At 42.1% G+C, this 15642-nt stretch overlaps 1 protein-coding gene across 2 annotated transcripts in view; it reads right to left on the reverse strand.

The window, feature by feature from the left end:
• LOC140453507 (glucocorticoid modulatory element-binding protein 1-like) overlaps positions 1-15225 on the reverse strand; it is a 42156-nt gene extending 26931 nt beyond the window's left edge. Inside the window, exons 1-2 of one of the 2 annotated variants that reach the window (XM_072548241.1) lie at positions 14888-15225; positions 9008-9096 (exon numbers count right to left, since the gene is read on the reverse strand). In XM_072548241.1, the coding sequence (XP_072404342.1) occupies positions 9008-9096; positions 14888-15027 (229 nt within the window). In that variant the 5' untranslated portion in view covers positions 15028-15225. Of the gene's footprint in view, positions 1-9007; positions 9148-14887 lie in introns of both variants that reach the window. The other variant, XM_072548242.1, reaches the window with a different exon arrangement.
• Between the last annotated feature and the right edge of the window lie 417 nt (positions 15226-15642).

Genomic DNA, 15642 nt, shown 5'->3' on the forward strand with positions numbered 1-15642 from the left:
TTATGCAACTAACATTCTTATACAGAAGAACCCAACTTACTTTATGACAGGAGTTTGTCAGAAATGCTCCACATTAGCTGCTCCTGAATGGTTTGTTCACCAAGTACATCAAAAAATGCTACATGCAGATCGGAAAAGGCACAATAGTAGACTGCACCATTTTTAATGTCTGTGCCTAATCTCAGAGAGATGCCATTGGTAAGGTTTTCTCAGACTTCAGTACCACAAGCCAGACAGAAAAGCAAACAAATGTGCTCCCTGTTCACCACCAAGTGACTCCCTTCAGATCTCACTACGGAGGAACCTCGACTATCCGAAAGACATGGGCAGGAGTACTTCATTCGGTTAATCGAATTCTGGATAATTGAATGCCAGATAACATAGTTTAGCCAAGCATCAGGACTTTGCGATCTTGCTGGATAATCTGATATTTGGATAATCAAATGCTGAATAATCGAGGTTCCTCTATACTTACTTTCTGGTTGTTCTCTATTTCATAAATGCCAAAGTTGACTTCACTTATAAGGCACTTTATGGTAGAAAATGTGCTCCACTCCCACCAAACTCCATCTCACCATCTAACAGAACAAGTGCGTGTGTGTGTGCGCGCGCGCATATTATATATATGTGTGGAGTGATTAGCAGTTTTTAAAAAGTTTCCTTTATGGGAGTGTTTGCTGAAAATCTGATACCAAGTGATGTAAAGGAGATGTTTAGGTCATGTGACTGAAAAGATTTGGAAAAAAATTATTTCTGCAAAAACAACATAAAATCTGGAACTAGGAAACTGGTCTTCCACCTAAGGGTAGCACCTTCAAGGATACTTGAAAAACTTTCTGGAAAAGGAGTGTCATATTAACAAATGCATTTTGCATTAACCATAAAAACAATGAAACCTTCAATTTCCTTATGCCCAGTCACATGTATCCCCCATCATCCAATTTTCTAGATGGCCAAACATCCCATGTCCAGACAGCCACTGCATTTATTTCAATGCTGTCTATTGTCTCACCATTTCCATTTCTCATGGAGGTTGCTCTTCTGGGCTAGTAATGGGGAATTGATGTATATGGGTGAGAAGATGGAATTAGATGTAAATCAGTGCCCAGCATCTTAACGCAGTATGGAGTAAAGACCCCATTCAGAAGCTTGCAACAAGCCTCTCTGAAGGGTTGCAACTGTTGGCCACACAACGAGTTCAATCCCTGCAACAGGAGGGGTAATCATACAAGATTAAAGGAAGAAATCATCAGGAGCTCAAAGCCTTTCCTATTCAGAGGAGATTGAAATATTAACAAAAAGCTTTACATTACGTTTTTTCCCCCATATGCATTACATTAAATGATAAAGAATTCCATCTTCTTGTTCAAACTTATATTCAGTAATCAGATTAATTTTAAGCTTTTCCATCATCATTCCATTCAATGATTTGAGACGCGATGGCACAGTAATTGCGTCACTGGACTAATAAACTAACCCATGCTTTACAAGTTCACCAATTTTAATCCCACCATGACAAATGGAGAAATTGGAGTTCAATGTTATTAAAAATCAGATTCAGTGACCAGGTAACCATTGTTAATTGTCATAAAAGTCAATCTGGTTTACTACTGCCTTTTTGGGAAGGATCTCTACTGCCCCTTTCTGGTCTTGCCAACCTGTGACTCCAGACCTACAGCAATATGGTTGAATCTGAACTGCCTTCTAAAATGGCCAACATAGCTACTTAGTTCAAAGGCAACTGAGAAAGGGCAACAAATATCAGCCTTGTCACTAACACCCATATCCTGTACAAGAACAAACAGGAAAAATTGTAGCTCCATATGATATACATATGTGCAGCAGTTGCTGACTTACTGAGCTACAGGTAACAGATTCTGGTAAATGTTTCAAGTGTAGTGAGGAGTATTAGCAGGATGGCATTACAAACAGACACAAGAGGGTATATGCATAGTTTCTGGTCAGAGTTTCGACAATGATCAGTAGCAGGAACACATTGGATTTTGCCTTGTTGACTGATGATGCCGAGGCCCAATTGAACACTTGGGCTGGAATCAGTAGGAACCGAGAATGAAACCTATGGTCTCCATGTAACTTAGCTCTGTTTTGGGCAGTGACTTCACTAACTGGGCCAAGAGGGCATGAAGAAGTGCACACTTTAAAAAGTTCAAATAGGCTCTTGGTGGATAAAGCATTCAATAGTGCATATACTCAGTAACTTTGAATAAAGCCAAACCAAAACGAATGCCAAATCTTATCCTGAGCCTCCTTGTTCTCTCCCATTTGCTCATATTCAACCCCCTTATCTCCTTCGTCTCCAAAGATCATTGACCTCTTAACACTAAGTGGCTGGTAGATATGCCTGTATTTAGCAACATGAGATCTGAAAGCTATTACTCCAGAGTTCATCAGCAATCTCAGCTTCTGTCAGGTAGGTCTACTATCTGACACTGGCAGTCAGCTTCACCTGCCTGCTGGATACAGCGCAGTTATGAGACTGCACTGTATCCAGTCTGGAGAGAGAGTCTGGAATCCTTTTAGACCTTGTTTAAAAGAAACCTTGAATTATCGAGGACTTTTCACCTTCTCAACATGTTTGCAGGCATTATTATTTTAGGTAGTAGATGTGATGTAGGAGGTACAGTAGCCAAAATCTAACAAATAGATAATCTGTTTTAATTATGTTGACTGAGATTAAAAACTGGCCAAGATACTGACAAAAAGAGATACTGCTCTTTCAAATAGTGCGACTGGATATATTACTTCCATCTGAGGGTTCAGATGGAGCTATAGGTAAACATCTCACTCAAGGGATGATACTTCCTGACAAAGTATTCCTTTTGTACTGCACTGGAATGTCAGCTGGATTTTAAGCTCAACTTTCTGGAGCAAGGCCTGAATCAACAAACTTCGAAGTCACATCTGTTTGTTATGCACATCGCATCAAGATGCACAAGATACACATCAGTGAGTAACTTGCGATTTCATCTGATTAAGATTGTGAGTGAAGGTTGCACTGCCTGATAATCTCTTTCTGCCATGATTCCACATGGTCAAATTCCCTTTTTGGAGGTACTTGTAGGCTTTTGTAAAATCGATGCTGCTCAGCACTGCGAAAACAAATATGAAGAGTGAATTTTGGCTGGGTAAAGTAGGCTGGGTGGCAGAGTTCCAGGTTCACAAGTGACTGTGTGCATGTTTTCCCCATGTCTGCCTGGGTTTCCTTGGGTGCTCCGGTTTCCTTCCACAGTCCAAAGCTGCACAGGTTAGGTTGATTGGCCATGATCAAAACTCCATGTGGGGATTAAGGGAATGAGCTGAGGGGCTCTTTAGAGCATCAGTCCAGACTTAACAGGCCAAATAGCCTCATTCTGCTCTCTAGGGATTCTGTGGTTCTATGAACTATCAGATCAAGTCAGATTCAAGTGGTCCAATCAAGGGATGTCCAAGTTGCAGATTGCAAGCAATACTCAGCCCAGGGCAAAATAACAGAGCTAACTAATTTAGGCAATACCTTTTTGAATGCAAAGTTGGCTTGAGAATCAACATTATCTGTTCTTGCTTCTATTTCCTATCTCTCAATTGGGCCTAGACACCAGGAAACTTGCTCAAATTTGCACTTGGTGTTCTCAGACATCAACTTATCCTGTTGCCTCAGTGGTGAATAAACCCCAGGATCTGTCAGCATTATGTATATACAGATGTACAGAATGATGTATTTAAACTATGAATACATTAAAAATTTCTAATGGATCCACTTCTGCTTTGTTTTTGAGATGCAAATGACTTTCATCATATGCTTATAATTCAGGTGGTCCATATAGATGGCTGCTAAAGCTTATCTGAGCCTGCAAGCTTCCACTGAAACAGGACAGGAGATGATTTGTGTATTGGTTGAGTTGCTGACTTGGAATTTCCTCTGCTTGTTTTCTGGCTGCTTAACATATGGGCTTGCTTTCTAAGAAACCCATATGTTATTTTTACATGGCTTAGCCAGGTGCAGTCATACTGACAATGTTTCCCTCAGAACTCCAAAATGTCAATTCTCCTGCTCCTTGGATGCTGCCTGACTTGCTGTGCTTTTCCAGCAACACATTTTTCAGCTCAGAACTTAAAGTCAATTTCAAAACTTCTAAGTGAAAACTTTAGTGTAGCTGCAACCTTTCCTTTGACGTCACGAGTGTGTACCCCAGGCTCAAGCTCTCCATAGAATATTCATTTTGGCAAGGGAGTATCTCACATTCTGGCCATATGACCAACCTGCATCATTTACAAATGCCTCAATACAGGCGAGGAAGCATGGCATGCCAATTCGGGCGAGTACCTCAATATCCAGTGTTTAACCATGTCATCTGACCTTCAGAAGGTTCCAGAAACAGCTCAAATGAAAGTTAATTGAGCTTCTTGGCATGACAGAGATACTTAGTACAAGTCTTGCATTCATAGAATGAAGTGGGCAGGACTACAGATGCAGAGATTTACTTTGGTAGGCAGACCAAGATCATAACATGCAAGAGTTAAATTAAGCTATTCAGCCCGCCGAATCTGCTCTGCCATTAGATCATGGCTGATATATTTCTCAAGTAGTGTGACGCTGGAAAAACACAGCCAGTCAGGCAGCATCTTTCTGCATATGCTCGAAATGTCGACTCTCCTGCTCCTTGGATGCTGCCTGACTGGCTGTGCTTTTCCATCGCCACACTTTTCGACTCTGATCTCCAGCATTTGCAGTTCTCACTTTCTCCTGGTATACTTCCCAAGCCTATCTTCCAGCCTTCTCCCTATAACCTTTGAACCCCTTACTAATCGAGAACCTCGCTCAGTCTTATATGCACTCAATGACTTACTCTTCTCTTTGTGCCAAGACCGATATTTAAAATCTACCAAAAGGTTATACTGGCCTTGACAATTCTTCTGCATGCCACATATTTATTGTGGAAGGCTCAAGAGACAGAGCACTGCTGCAACAAATGAATTTATCCAAATGAAATGGGCAGGCACTATTTTGTTCGAATAACTTATTAATAGGTTAATTTATTTCATCTGGGGTTTGGAGTTTTCTGGTAAGTCCGCTTCCCGTTCAGGAAGCTAGGCAGCAGCACACTGCGTGCGAGACCTCGCCCGCCCCAACATCACACCCCACCCCAATCTGCTCCTACACCACCCCCCTTCCACCGCCAACCCTGTCCGCTCCCACCCACCCGCAACCCTGTTCCCTCCCACTCACCGCCGCCCATCCCAGCCCCAACTCTGCACCCCTATCTCCCCCCCCCAAACAGGTCAGCTGGACTGGACTAAGACTGCTGCCGCCTTCGTGGGGTAAGTCTCCAAATAGCGCACACAACTTTTTGACATGTTTCACCTCTGCCCTATACAAACCAATGTTGCAGAGATAGGGGGGGTGGGGGGTGGAATTAGGGTCTGGTCAAGGACTGAAATCTTGGATTGAAGTTCGGGTTTTCTGGGTGTAGACTCATAATACTTATTGTACATATTACTTTGTGCTGATTGCAAGGCACAAGTTGCCACATTCAGAGAACAAGTCTATGCGACAGCACATGTCCAGCTCTGAATCAGTATATGTTGACAAACAAGAATGCATCAAGTATGTCTCTGGACTTGTCACATACTGAGTAGCTTTCCACCCATGTAATACCTGATTATGATGATCACCATTGTTAAGGCAGAAGAAAACCTGGAGGATTAACACTAGCACGTCACCCTGCTTAACTCCTCCACATAGAGAATGGGTCAAAAACATTCCTTATCATTTAGGACAAGTGAAAGCATGTATTCATGAACTATTCAACCGTCTTGCTACATTTCTCAGATCAACTAAATTTCATGACCTGTTAAAAGCCCAAATGACTGACTGGTCTTGATCATGTCAATAAATGTGGAGGAGATTCATATTTAGTCTTGAAAATTAGTTATGAAAGTAACTGCAAACACCATATCATATCAAACACTTGAACATTTTCTGAAATAATCCTACTTTTGTGGCAGATCAAAGTCAAGATGCTTTATTAAGTGATTAAGCTCCTGATGGAGATACTAGGAAGCAGGTAATGAAACCCTAATCTTCCTGACCACCCTTGACATCAAGGCAGCAATTGATGAAGTGCAGTATCAAGGAGCCCCACCAAAATTGGAATCAGTGGAACTGTGGAAAAAAATCAATCGATTGCCGTCTTTTTGGAACAAAAGTTGAGTGCGATCAACATTCTCAGTCGAAGGACATCACTGCAAGAGTTCCTCAGGGCAGTACCAGAGACCCAACCATCTTCAGCTGCTTCGTTTGTGACCACCCACAGAAATAAAGTCAGAAGTGAGGGCGTTTCCTGATGATTGCACAACACTTGACATCATTCTCAATAACTGATTCTGAAGTAATTCATACACATATGCAACAAGTCATAGACAACATCTGGGCTTGAGCTGATGTGTGGTTTGCATGTCATTTGCCATTTAAGTGCCAGGTAATACCCATGTCCAACAAGACAGAATTTAAACATCCTTCCTAGACACTGACATGACCATCACTAAACTTCGCCCACTATCAATATCCTGGGGTTACTAATGACCATAAACAGAGTTGGATCAGCAATATATACAATTGCTAATGTGGTTAGAGGTTGGGAATTTTGAAATAAGTAACTCAGCTCCTGTCTCCCTGGTGCTTGGTCATCATGTCCAATGCACGGAAGTGATGGAATCCTCTCCACTTGCAGCTCTAACAGTACTCAAAAAGTTTGATACATGCCAGGACACAGCAGTCTGCTCGATTTGCACCCTATTAAACACCTTCACCATTCATTCCTTTCATCAGAAATGTACAGTAGACGTAATGTGTATTTTTTCCAAAATGTACTGCAGCATCTCACTAAGGTACTTCTGATAGCAACCTTCAAAACCCATAATCTCCACCACCTAGAAGAACAAAGGCAGATGATGCACAATAACCTCAAAGTTGGCTCCATTCTACACTCCACACTGACTTGCAATGGTAACTTTTTCTACACTGTTGCTACGTCATACTCCTGGAATTCCTTCCTTATAACACATCCTGATGTTCTTAGAACTTAAGGACCGCAGCAGTTCAAAAAGGCGGCTCATTAACAACTTGTCTCGGGTAATTTGGGACGGGCAATAAATGTTAGCCCATACCCATGAACTTGTGAACACTGAATACCAGGTTCCACCAATATCTGAAAAACTAAGGAACACAAGCTAAAGCCATATTGCACAAAGTAGCGCTACTAATACCCTGATAGAACCCCGACAAAGACTGGAGCTGAGAGACAGCACTGCCTTATGGGGAAAGGTAGAGAAATTTTAATCATATAAGTGGATATGTTTGGAATGGATTAAAAAGTTTGCCTGATGTTCCATTCTGTAGGTGAGCTCATAACCAAGAATCATAAGAAAATACTGATAATTCCAACAAGGAATTCATGAGAAACTACTTTAGCAGAGTATGTTTAGAATTTGGAACTTGCTACCATATGGAGTAGAGATGAATAGGATAGATATATTTAAGAACAAAACAGATTAGTACACAAAGGAAAAAAGGAATAGAAGGATAGGCTGATTGGGTTAGATGAAGTTAAAATCACACAACACCAGTTTATAGTCCAACAGGTTAATTTGGAAGTACTAGCTTTCAGAGCACTGCTCCTTCATCAAGTTACCATGAAAGCTGGTACTTCCAAATAAGCCTGTTGGACTCTAACTTGGTGTTGCGTGATTTTTAACTTTGCCCATCCCAGTCCAACACCAGCACCTCCACATCTGACTTGGATGAAGCGGGGGCTTGTGCAGAGGTTCATTTGGAGCATTCACTCGAGCACAGTCCAGCTGTGCTGTAAAATTTTGGTAACTGGATTGTTCCAAAAACTAGAAGCTTGAACAGCCTCTTTCCATGCTACATGTTCTATAATTGTCATACTTTCCCTATTCTTTGATATGAATCAAAAAAAGCACATTGAAGATGTGGAGCAATCTATAATGATTTGGATAATGTGTGGCCTAATTCATGAATCACCAAAGGATAGCGTATTTAACTAAAATCTAATATAATGTTGTTATTTAGTACAAAGGGGATTGAGTTCAAAACTAAGGTGATTATGCTTCATTTACACAGGGCACAGGGGAGGTGTCATCTGGAGAAATAGTTTGGGGGGGTGGGGGTTGTACATGTACTGGAAGCAGTTCAGAGAAGGCTTACTGGACTAGGATTGTGTTATGGGGAAAAAATTGGACAGGCTCAGCTTATATTCAATAGAGTTTAGGAGAGCAAGAGATGAGTTGATTGAAACATACAAGCTCCTGCAAAGGCTTGGCAGGGGAGATGTGGAAATAACGTTTTGTTGGTGAATCTAGACCCAATGGTCACTATTTCAAAAGAAGGGCTGGTCTGTTAAAGACAGATTAGGAGAATTTTTCTCTGAGGGTCATGAATCGTTGGAATTCTTCTGTGTGGAAGCAGGGTATTTGAACATATTTAAGACCGAGGTGCACAGAGTCTTGATAAACAAGGGGGTGAAAGGATATTGGGATAGGTAGGAATGTTGGGTGATCAGATCTGCTAAGATCTTATTGATTAGTGGAGCAGGCTAAAGAAGCATCTGCCCGAAACATCGATTTTCCTGCTCTTCAGATGCTGCCTGACCTGCTGTGCGTTTCCAGCACCACACTAATCTTGACTCTAACCTCTAGCATCTACAGTCCTCATTTTCACCAAAGCAGCAACCTGGCCTACACCTATTCCTACTTCGTACCCTCACATGTAACTTGCATGCTAACATTTTTACACATGCCCAGAATGCATTATGCTATTGTAAAAACTGCTAAAATCAAATTCTGAGCATTTAACAGACATTAATTTGACAAAGAGAATCTTTGCGACCTCATTCTACTTGCCAACGCTTGATTAGATGTTTAAACTTAAGTAAACAAAACTCAAACAATACCCAAATGTGTTATGTTATGAAGTCTAATCTCTTACCTTCCCCATCTGCTAACTTCTGCAAAGTGTGCGTCTCCACAGTCACAACCGAAGCATTGCAATTCGATTCCGCTCCTTCTTCACACATGCTATTGGAATAATTTCAAACGAAGGTCAGTCCACAGTACAGGAATGAACAACTGTACAAAGATAAATAGAAAGTTGTCCAGTCAAAACAAAATACAGTGCTGCCACTGGGAGTTCAGTGAAACGCACTATCAAATTTTGGTTGTTGGCTTATTGAGAGTTTGGTATATAATGGACACTTCTTGTAAAATGTCACATGTACTGCATGTAACACTTTATCCAACATTCATTGCTTGAAACGTTCTCTCCAACTCTGTGCAATCACATGTACCCTGGGTTCTCTCCATCCAAATTCAAGATTGTGTCTCAGAAGCATTTTCAGATAACAAATAACTGCTTGGAATAGATAATCATAATTGCACCAAAGATTACACAGAAAACCAACTTAAGGTCGTAAGTTGGTCTTGCAGTGTGATGCATTTGCACACATTAGGAGCTACGAATACGATACATAGGGTTCAATTTTATCTAGGGAAAAGAAATTCATCCATACTTGGCATCCGTTTTCATCAAGGAATTGCTAGTGTTTTCTCTAAGCTGAGCTGCTGCTCTGATTGCCTTCTGGGTTTGGAGGTTGCTGCCACGCATTCAATGAGAAACAAAATTAGAAAGAGTATGTTGCCAACTCCACTATATTCTTCACAACTCTTAACAAGAGTACACCTGCTTAGTCTCAAGATTTTCAGTGAACTAAGCATGATAGTTAACAGATTCTGCTGCATTTCCATTCCTACGATGGCTCAGTACCCTGGCTGTATGCTGTAAAAATCTATGCTCACTTTTCAACTTTGACTTCTTGCTTATCACTCCTGATAAATGCCAGACAAAATAGTCAGAGAGATGAATTTTATGCCTAAAAAACATGTCGATATCATGGAAGCAATGAAAAACTGATAAATTAATGATGAGCACATCAAAAGGACATTGGCACATTAAAAACTAAAGATTTACATATTGTTTCAGCACATTGTGAGAAATCTTTAGGTCATACACAATGAATTATGTTTGGCTGCATTAACTGCTTTGAAACAGTGCCGCAGGTGTTTTAATGTCAGAACACTTGAGATCACAGTTCAATGTTAAATCAAAAGTTGTACTGCACCCTAGTGTCAACTTATTCAATTAAAAGCTCACATCCTAATGATAAACTCTAAGCCTTTTAAAACAGAAGTGACTGTTAAAATTTGGACAAGCTAAAACGTATTGTGCACACATTGTTAAGTAATGTTTTCCCATTGGCATGCTGAGATCAACAAACAGACACCAAAATGACAAAATATACACTGGTCCTCAATGCCAGCAACACAAAAGCAGTTGCTTAGGTTTGAAGTTTTACCCTCCTTCTCACCCCCAAAAGTGTGAGCTCTGCTATAATATAATTTCATTATATACTCATGTGGAATAAGATCTTCAGTACATTATCCATGTGACTACCTTCATATCTGGATCTTAAACTTGTCTAAGCTAGTTATTTGACCATGAGAAACCTCATTATGATACCATCATCTTCCATATCCATACATTTTCTAGCAATGGATCAATATATCAGAAGACAGACTAAAATGTTGAGACCAATTAATCATTCCCTTCTCTGACAACTAAATCAGCACAGAATAATTAAGCTCTGTGTCTCCTGACTTTGTACTGGGTTAAGCAAAATGTGATTAATACCAGAACATACTAATGTCACCACTTCAGAGTTATCATGCAACTTCTTTTCTTTTCCTGTTTCTTAAAATGCTGAATGATGGATAGAGGCAACAAAATTCCATCACACCAGCTGTTGATTTAGGTGGAGACATCCCATCATCTCTCAGGCAAAATGAAAAATGGTGTATCACCAACATCAACACCATTCCGATCAGATTCTGTTTTAGAACAGAGAACATTGTCAATATAAGGAGTAAAATACATTTATCTTCAAAGTAAACATTCCCTCACATGGTAATAGCTCAATTGCTATTGTTCCTAAACTGCTGTGAAAATGGTTTCAATGCAAGTTGGAAGGTTTAAATGATGGAACAACAGCATTCTGGAGGAGGTCATAGATTCATATCACCACCAACTATTCGCCAGCATTTCCAACTCCACAGATTCTCAGATCTTTTGTACTTTTACAGTTGATCACATTCACATTCTCACAATCAGCTCACTCGAATGCACTGCAGCCACTGACTTAATAATGAAATATAGAGCAGTCCCAGATTTCACCGGGTGTGAACTCTTGGCAGGGGTTCGGTGGTAGAAATGCAGAACTCTCAGAAAAACTTAATGACAAAAATCAGCTCAATCCCTGGGGTAATTCAGAGTTTGCGTATGCCAGTCAAGGTCCATACACTGATGTGTCTATGACAGAAACATCTAGTAGGACAAATGCTATTTCTGTATAGATTTACCTGATTTATTTTCTAAGCAGCATAGCGCCAAAGCTTCTCGATTTGTGAGGGGGGGGGGGGGGGAAAAAGAGTAGGGTAAACCAGAATGAGATCAGTCATATATGTACTTCCTTTTAAAAAAGCAAAAAGATTCAAATGAGAAAAAGGGAATGGCTTCTTAAAAGTTACCAACCCACCTTTGCCGATGTTAAAGGGAAGGCCAAGAAAATGACATCATCTGCCACATATGACCCAATGCATCAGGAGGGCATATATTAGTAGAATATAACTAAGGGAAAAGGGGCTCACAATGAGAGTTCTACTTGGTGCAGTAAAATTCACCTTTCTAAAATGTAGAAATTACATTTCGTTTGCCAGAATGGATCATCATCATACCAATGCAGAAACTTATGAAATTTAGTTTTTGATATGTCTAATAGTTGCTTTGGTGAACTAGAAATTTAGAGATTAAGAGCTCAAATCTCATCCTGCAGGTTGAAGAATATAAAGCAAAATATTGATTGGGTTGACACAAGGTAAAACAAAATTGGTGCAGTTGTCTCAAAATAAGCAACTGGCTCACTCATAGCAGCAGTCAGGGTAGATCACTTAATTCTGCTTACTCCAGCCTACTTGCTTCTAATCCCACACTACAGTTAATTCTCAAGGCACTCAGGGCAACAAAACAATAAATATCAACCATATCAGCATCATCCACACCCTGGCAACAAGTGTTTTAAAAGAATCCTTCGGGATCTTGTGGCTCAGAGGTAGTATTCCTATCTCTGTGTCAGAAGACCTGGGTTTAAGTCCCACCTGCTCCAGATATGTGTCTTAACACCTCTGGACAGTTTGATTAAAAGGTATCTATGAAGAATCTTAAACTCCCCTACACCAAAGCATCAGATAGAACATGAACAAGCACTATAAAGACACAGTTGCTCAGCACGTTTCCACAAATAATTCAAATCCTCCCCACCTGATCCACTGGATTAATACTTTATAATATTTATAATCAGCAAATCTCAGGCCCTAGTATTATCAAAGTTAAAAATGGGTCCTTGGCCACACGGCCATCCGTTGTCAATCACCTGTCATTCACCTCCACTTGAATTTCTCACTCTTTGCGTCCTTGAACTGCATAGTTGCTAGGCCATTGCAGAGGGCAGCTAAGAGTCAACCATATTGTTCAGGATCTGGAGTCTCACATGTGTTAGACAAAAAGCAAATTTCCTTCCCTATAGGACACTGCTGAGCCCACTGGGTTTTTACAACAATTAAGGACAGCTTCATGGTCACCATTATTGAGACTACCTTTACATTCCAGATATTTTAAACTGTACTCAAATTTCACCGTCTACTGAAATTTCACCTCGAGTCCCACGTCATCAACCAGCACTTCTAGATCTGGCGGTATTACCACTATCTCCCAGTTGTTCCAAGTACCTTTCCACCCAAACATTTACCAGAACATTGTCTGAAAAGACTTCTACGTATTCAAACTAAAATGAGTTTTATGTAAAAATAACAGACCATAACATCAAGCAACAGGGAACATGGCATTTGAAAAGTAACAGAAAAGTAAATGGATAAAGGGAATAACATTTCAGTGGACAGCTCCAAATGAACTTTTAGTTGTTGGATGCGTACAGGAGAATGAACAGCCTGTGCTGCCATATGATTTTGTTTCTGAATGGTTGTTGGTCTGGTCTGAAGTGTTAACTCATTTTTTTTTCCAGCACATACAGCATTTGTTTTCCTCCATATGCTTTACTGTGTGATTTTTTTTTCGAAACGCAGCTCTCCATCGTAATTACGGAAAGAAAGCAGAATTTGCATACAAAGATGAGGTTTTTTTTTTAAAAAGTAACACTTGTAGAATGATAAACACTGGCCAGGACATAGAACTTCCTGCACATATTCTGAGTGTATCATTGGAACCTTGATACCCATCTGAAGAGGTACTTTAACTTTTCAACTCTGACCAAGCAAAGCATTGCATTGGGGTAACAAACTAACTTTTGTGCTCAAGTCAATGGGCAGAGACTTGAACCCACAAATGGCTGGAATTTAATTTTCAAACGAATTATATATTTTTTATTTGCATGTAAGACATATTAAAGCTGGTATGTGAATAGTTGGGGTCAGGGCCCCAAGGGGCTTGGTGAGCTGATACAGCAATGGCCATTGTGGAGCTAACACCAAATTCTAAAGGTTGTCCTACCACTTTAAAAATTCTCAGTGCAGTGTCAGGACAAGTTTCAAACTCTGGAAAAGTGTCAGAGGGAAAAGGTCTAGGAAGCATTATATTTATGTATTTACATTAATGCTAATACAAGCAAAACAAATTTAATCTATTGAGCTCAAAGGGGCTGGCAAAAGCAGGAGGGGGGAAACATAGGGGACCTGTGAAAGATTGGGGGGTGGGGGAAAGAAGAACACATGCCACCTGCAGATATTTGTGTGTGGGGGGGGGGGAAGAAGAGTAAAAGAGAGAAGAGCAGAGAAGAGCACCTGCAAAACTGGGGAGACCAGGCACTTGCAAAAACAGGGTTGGGGGGGTACAGGGCACTGGCAAAACTGGGGGGGGGGGGGAAGAGAAGAGATCACAGGACACCTGCAAAAACCGGGTTGGGGGGAGGAGAGAAATGACGACACAGGACACCTGCAAAAACAGGGGATAGGGAGAGGAACACAGACCTGCAAAAACGGGGGGGTGGGGGCAGACACAGGACACCTGCAAAAACAGGGTGGGGGTTGGAAGCACAGGACACCTGCAAAAACGGGGGGGGGGAGACACAGGACACCTGCAAAACATGGGGGGGTTGGGAAAGAGGAAGAAGTCAGGGCATCTGCAAAAATGGGGAGAACACAGGACATCCGGAAATGGGGGGGGGAGGGGAAGAGAAAGAGACAGGGCACCCGCAAAAAAAGATGGGGGAACACAGGGTCGCCCGGAAAAAAAAGGAGGGGGTGGGAAAGACACAGGGTCACCCTGAAAAATGGGGTTGGGGTGGGGGCGGAAGAACAGTGCACCTGCGAAAATGGTGGGGGGTGGGGGGTGGGGGGGAGGGAGAAACAGGGCATCCGCAAAAAAAAAGAGGGGAACACAGTGTGTGTGGGTGGGGTGAGTTTCATTGCGCTTGGTCTCCTCAGGATTTCCGACGGGGGCCGTGGAGCGCAACAGAGGCGACGCCTCAATCCCTGCGCTTTCGGCGTTGGTGCTGTCCCCCCCTGTAATGGTTCCATATGAAAATGTGAGAGGATATTGTGAAGCTCTGTCTAGTCTGATGTCTGAGGGTGACGGCCAGGCTCCAGACCTTCACTGGGGAGGGGAGGGGAGGGGAGGGGAGGGTGTCTGAAGCCGGTAGGCCTCACACCCCACCCCACCCCCGAACCCCCAGCACAGGATCCTTACCCATGCTGGACCGGCTGCAGCTGCAGGATGACCTGGGTCTTGCTCTCCTCGGAGCTCTCCCCCTCTAGGCTTGCGGGCTCGGCCTTCACCACCACCACATCCCCGACAGGCACCGCGTTCACCTCCGCCGCGTTCGCCATTTCTTCGCTGCCTCGCCCTCCTCCTTTTGCTCGCTCCCAACGATCGCTCGCTGACTGCTCCGACGGGGGAGGGGGAAGGAGGGCCTGCGGGGCCTAGAGGCCCACCCGCGGGCTCTGGGCGCCGCTGAACAAACCGAGAAATGGCCGAGGTCCCGCGGTCTCTACTTCGGCGCTTTTCCGTCACCAACGTCTCCCTGCCAGCGTCGACGCGTCGTTACGCCATCACGTCCACGGCGGCGCGTCACCGTCACGTGCCTTACGCCGCCTTCCGGCCCATCCTGAATTGTGTCGACTCAGAATTCCGCCATCTTTCAAACTGGCAAGGGTCACGTCATTGTGCAATAACATTGCTGGAGAAACTTAAAAATCATACAACATCAGCTTTCGAGGCGCTACCTCTGGATCAGGTGGTCCTCATAAGCTAGTGCTTCCAAATAAGCCTGTTGGATGATAACGTGGTGTTCGCAGACCTGCTGAGTTTCTCCTAAATTTTCTAGTTCTGTTTTTGTATCAATTTTCCATCACTTGCAGTTTTTTATTTCTCCATATTTCAAGTGTTCATTGCGAGATACAATTCACGCTTTAACAATTTGAGATCCTTTTTAAAAATATGTA

This window comes from Chiloscyllium punctatum, chromosome 27 (assembly GCF_047496795.1).
Source record: "Chiloscyllium punctatum isolate Juve2018m chromosome 27, sChiPun1.3, whole genome shotgun sequence".
NCBI lineage: Eukaryota > Metazoa > Chordata > Chondrichthyes > Orectolobiformes > Hemiscylliidae > Chiloscyllium > Chiloscyllium punctatum.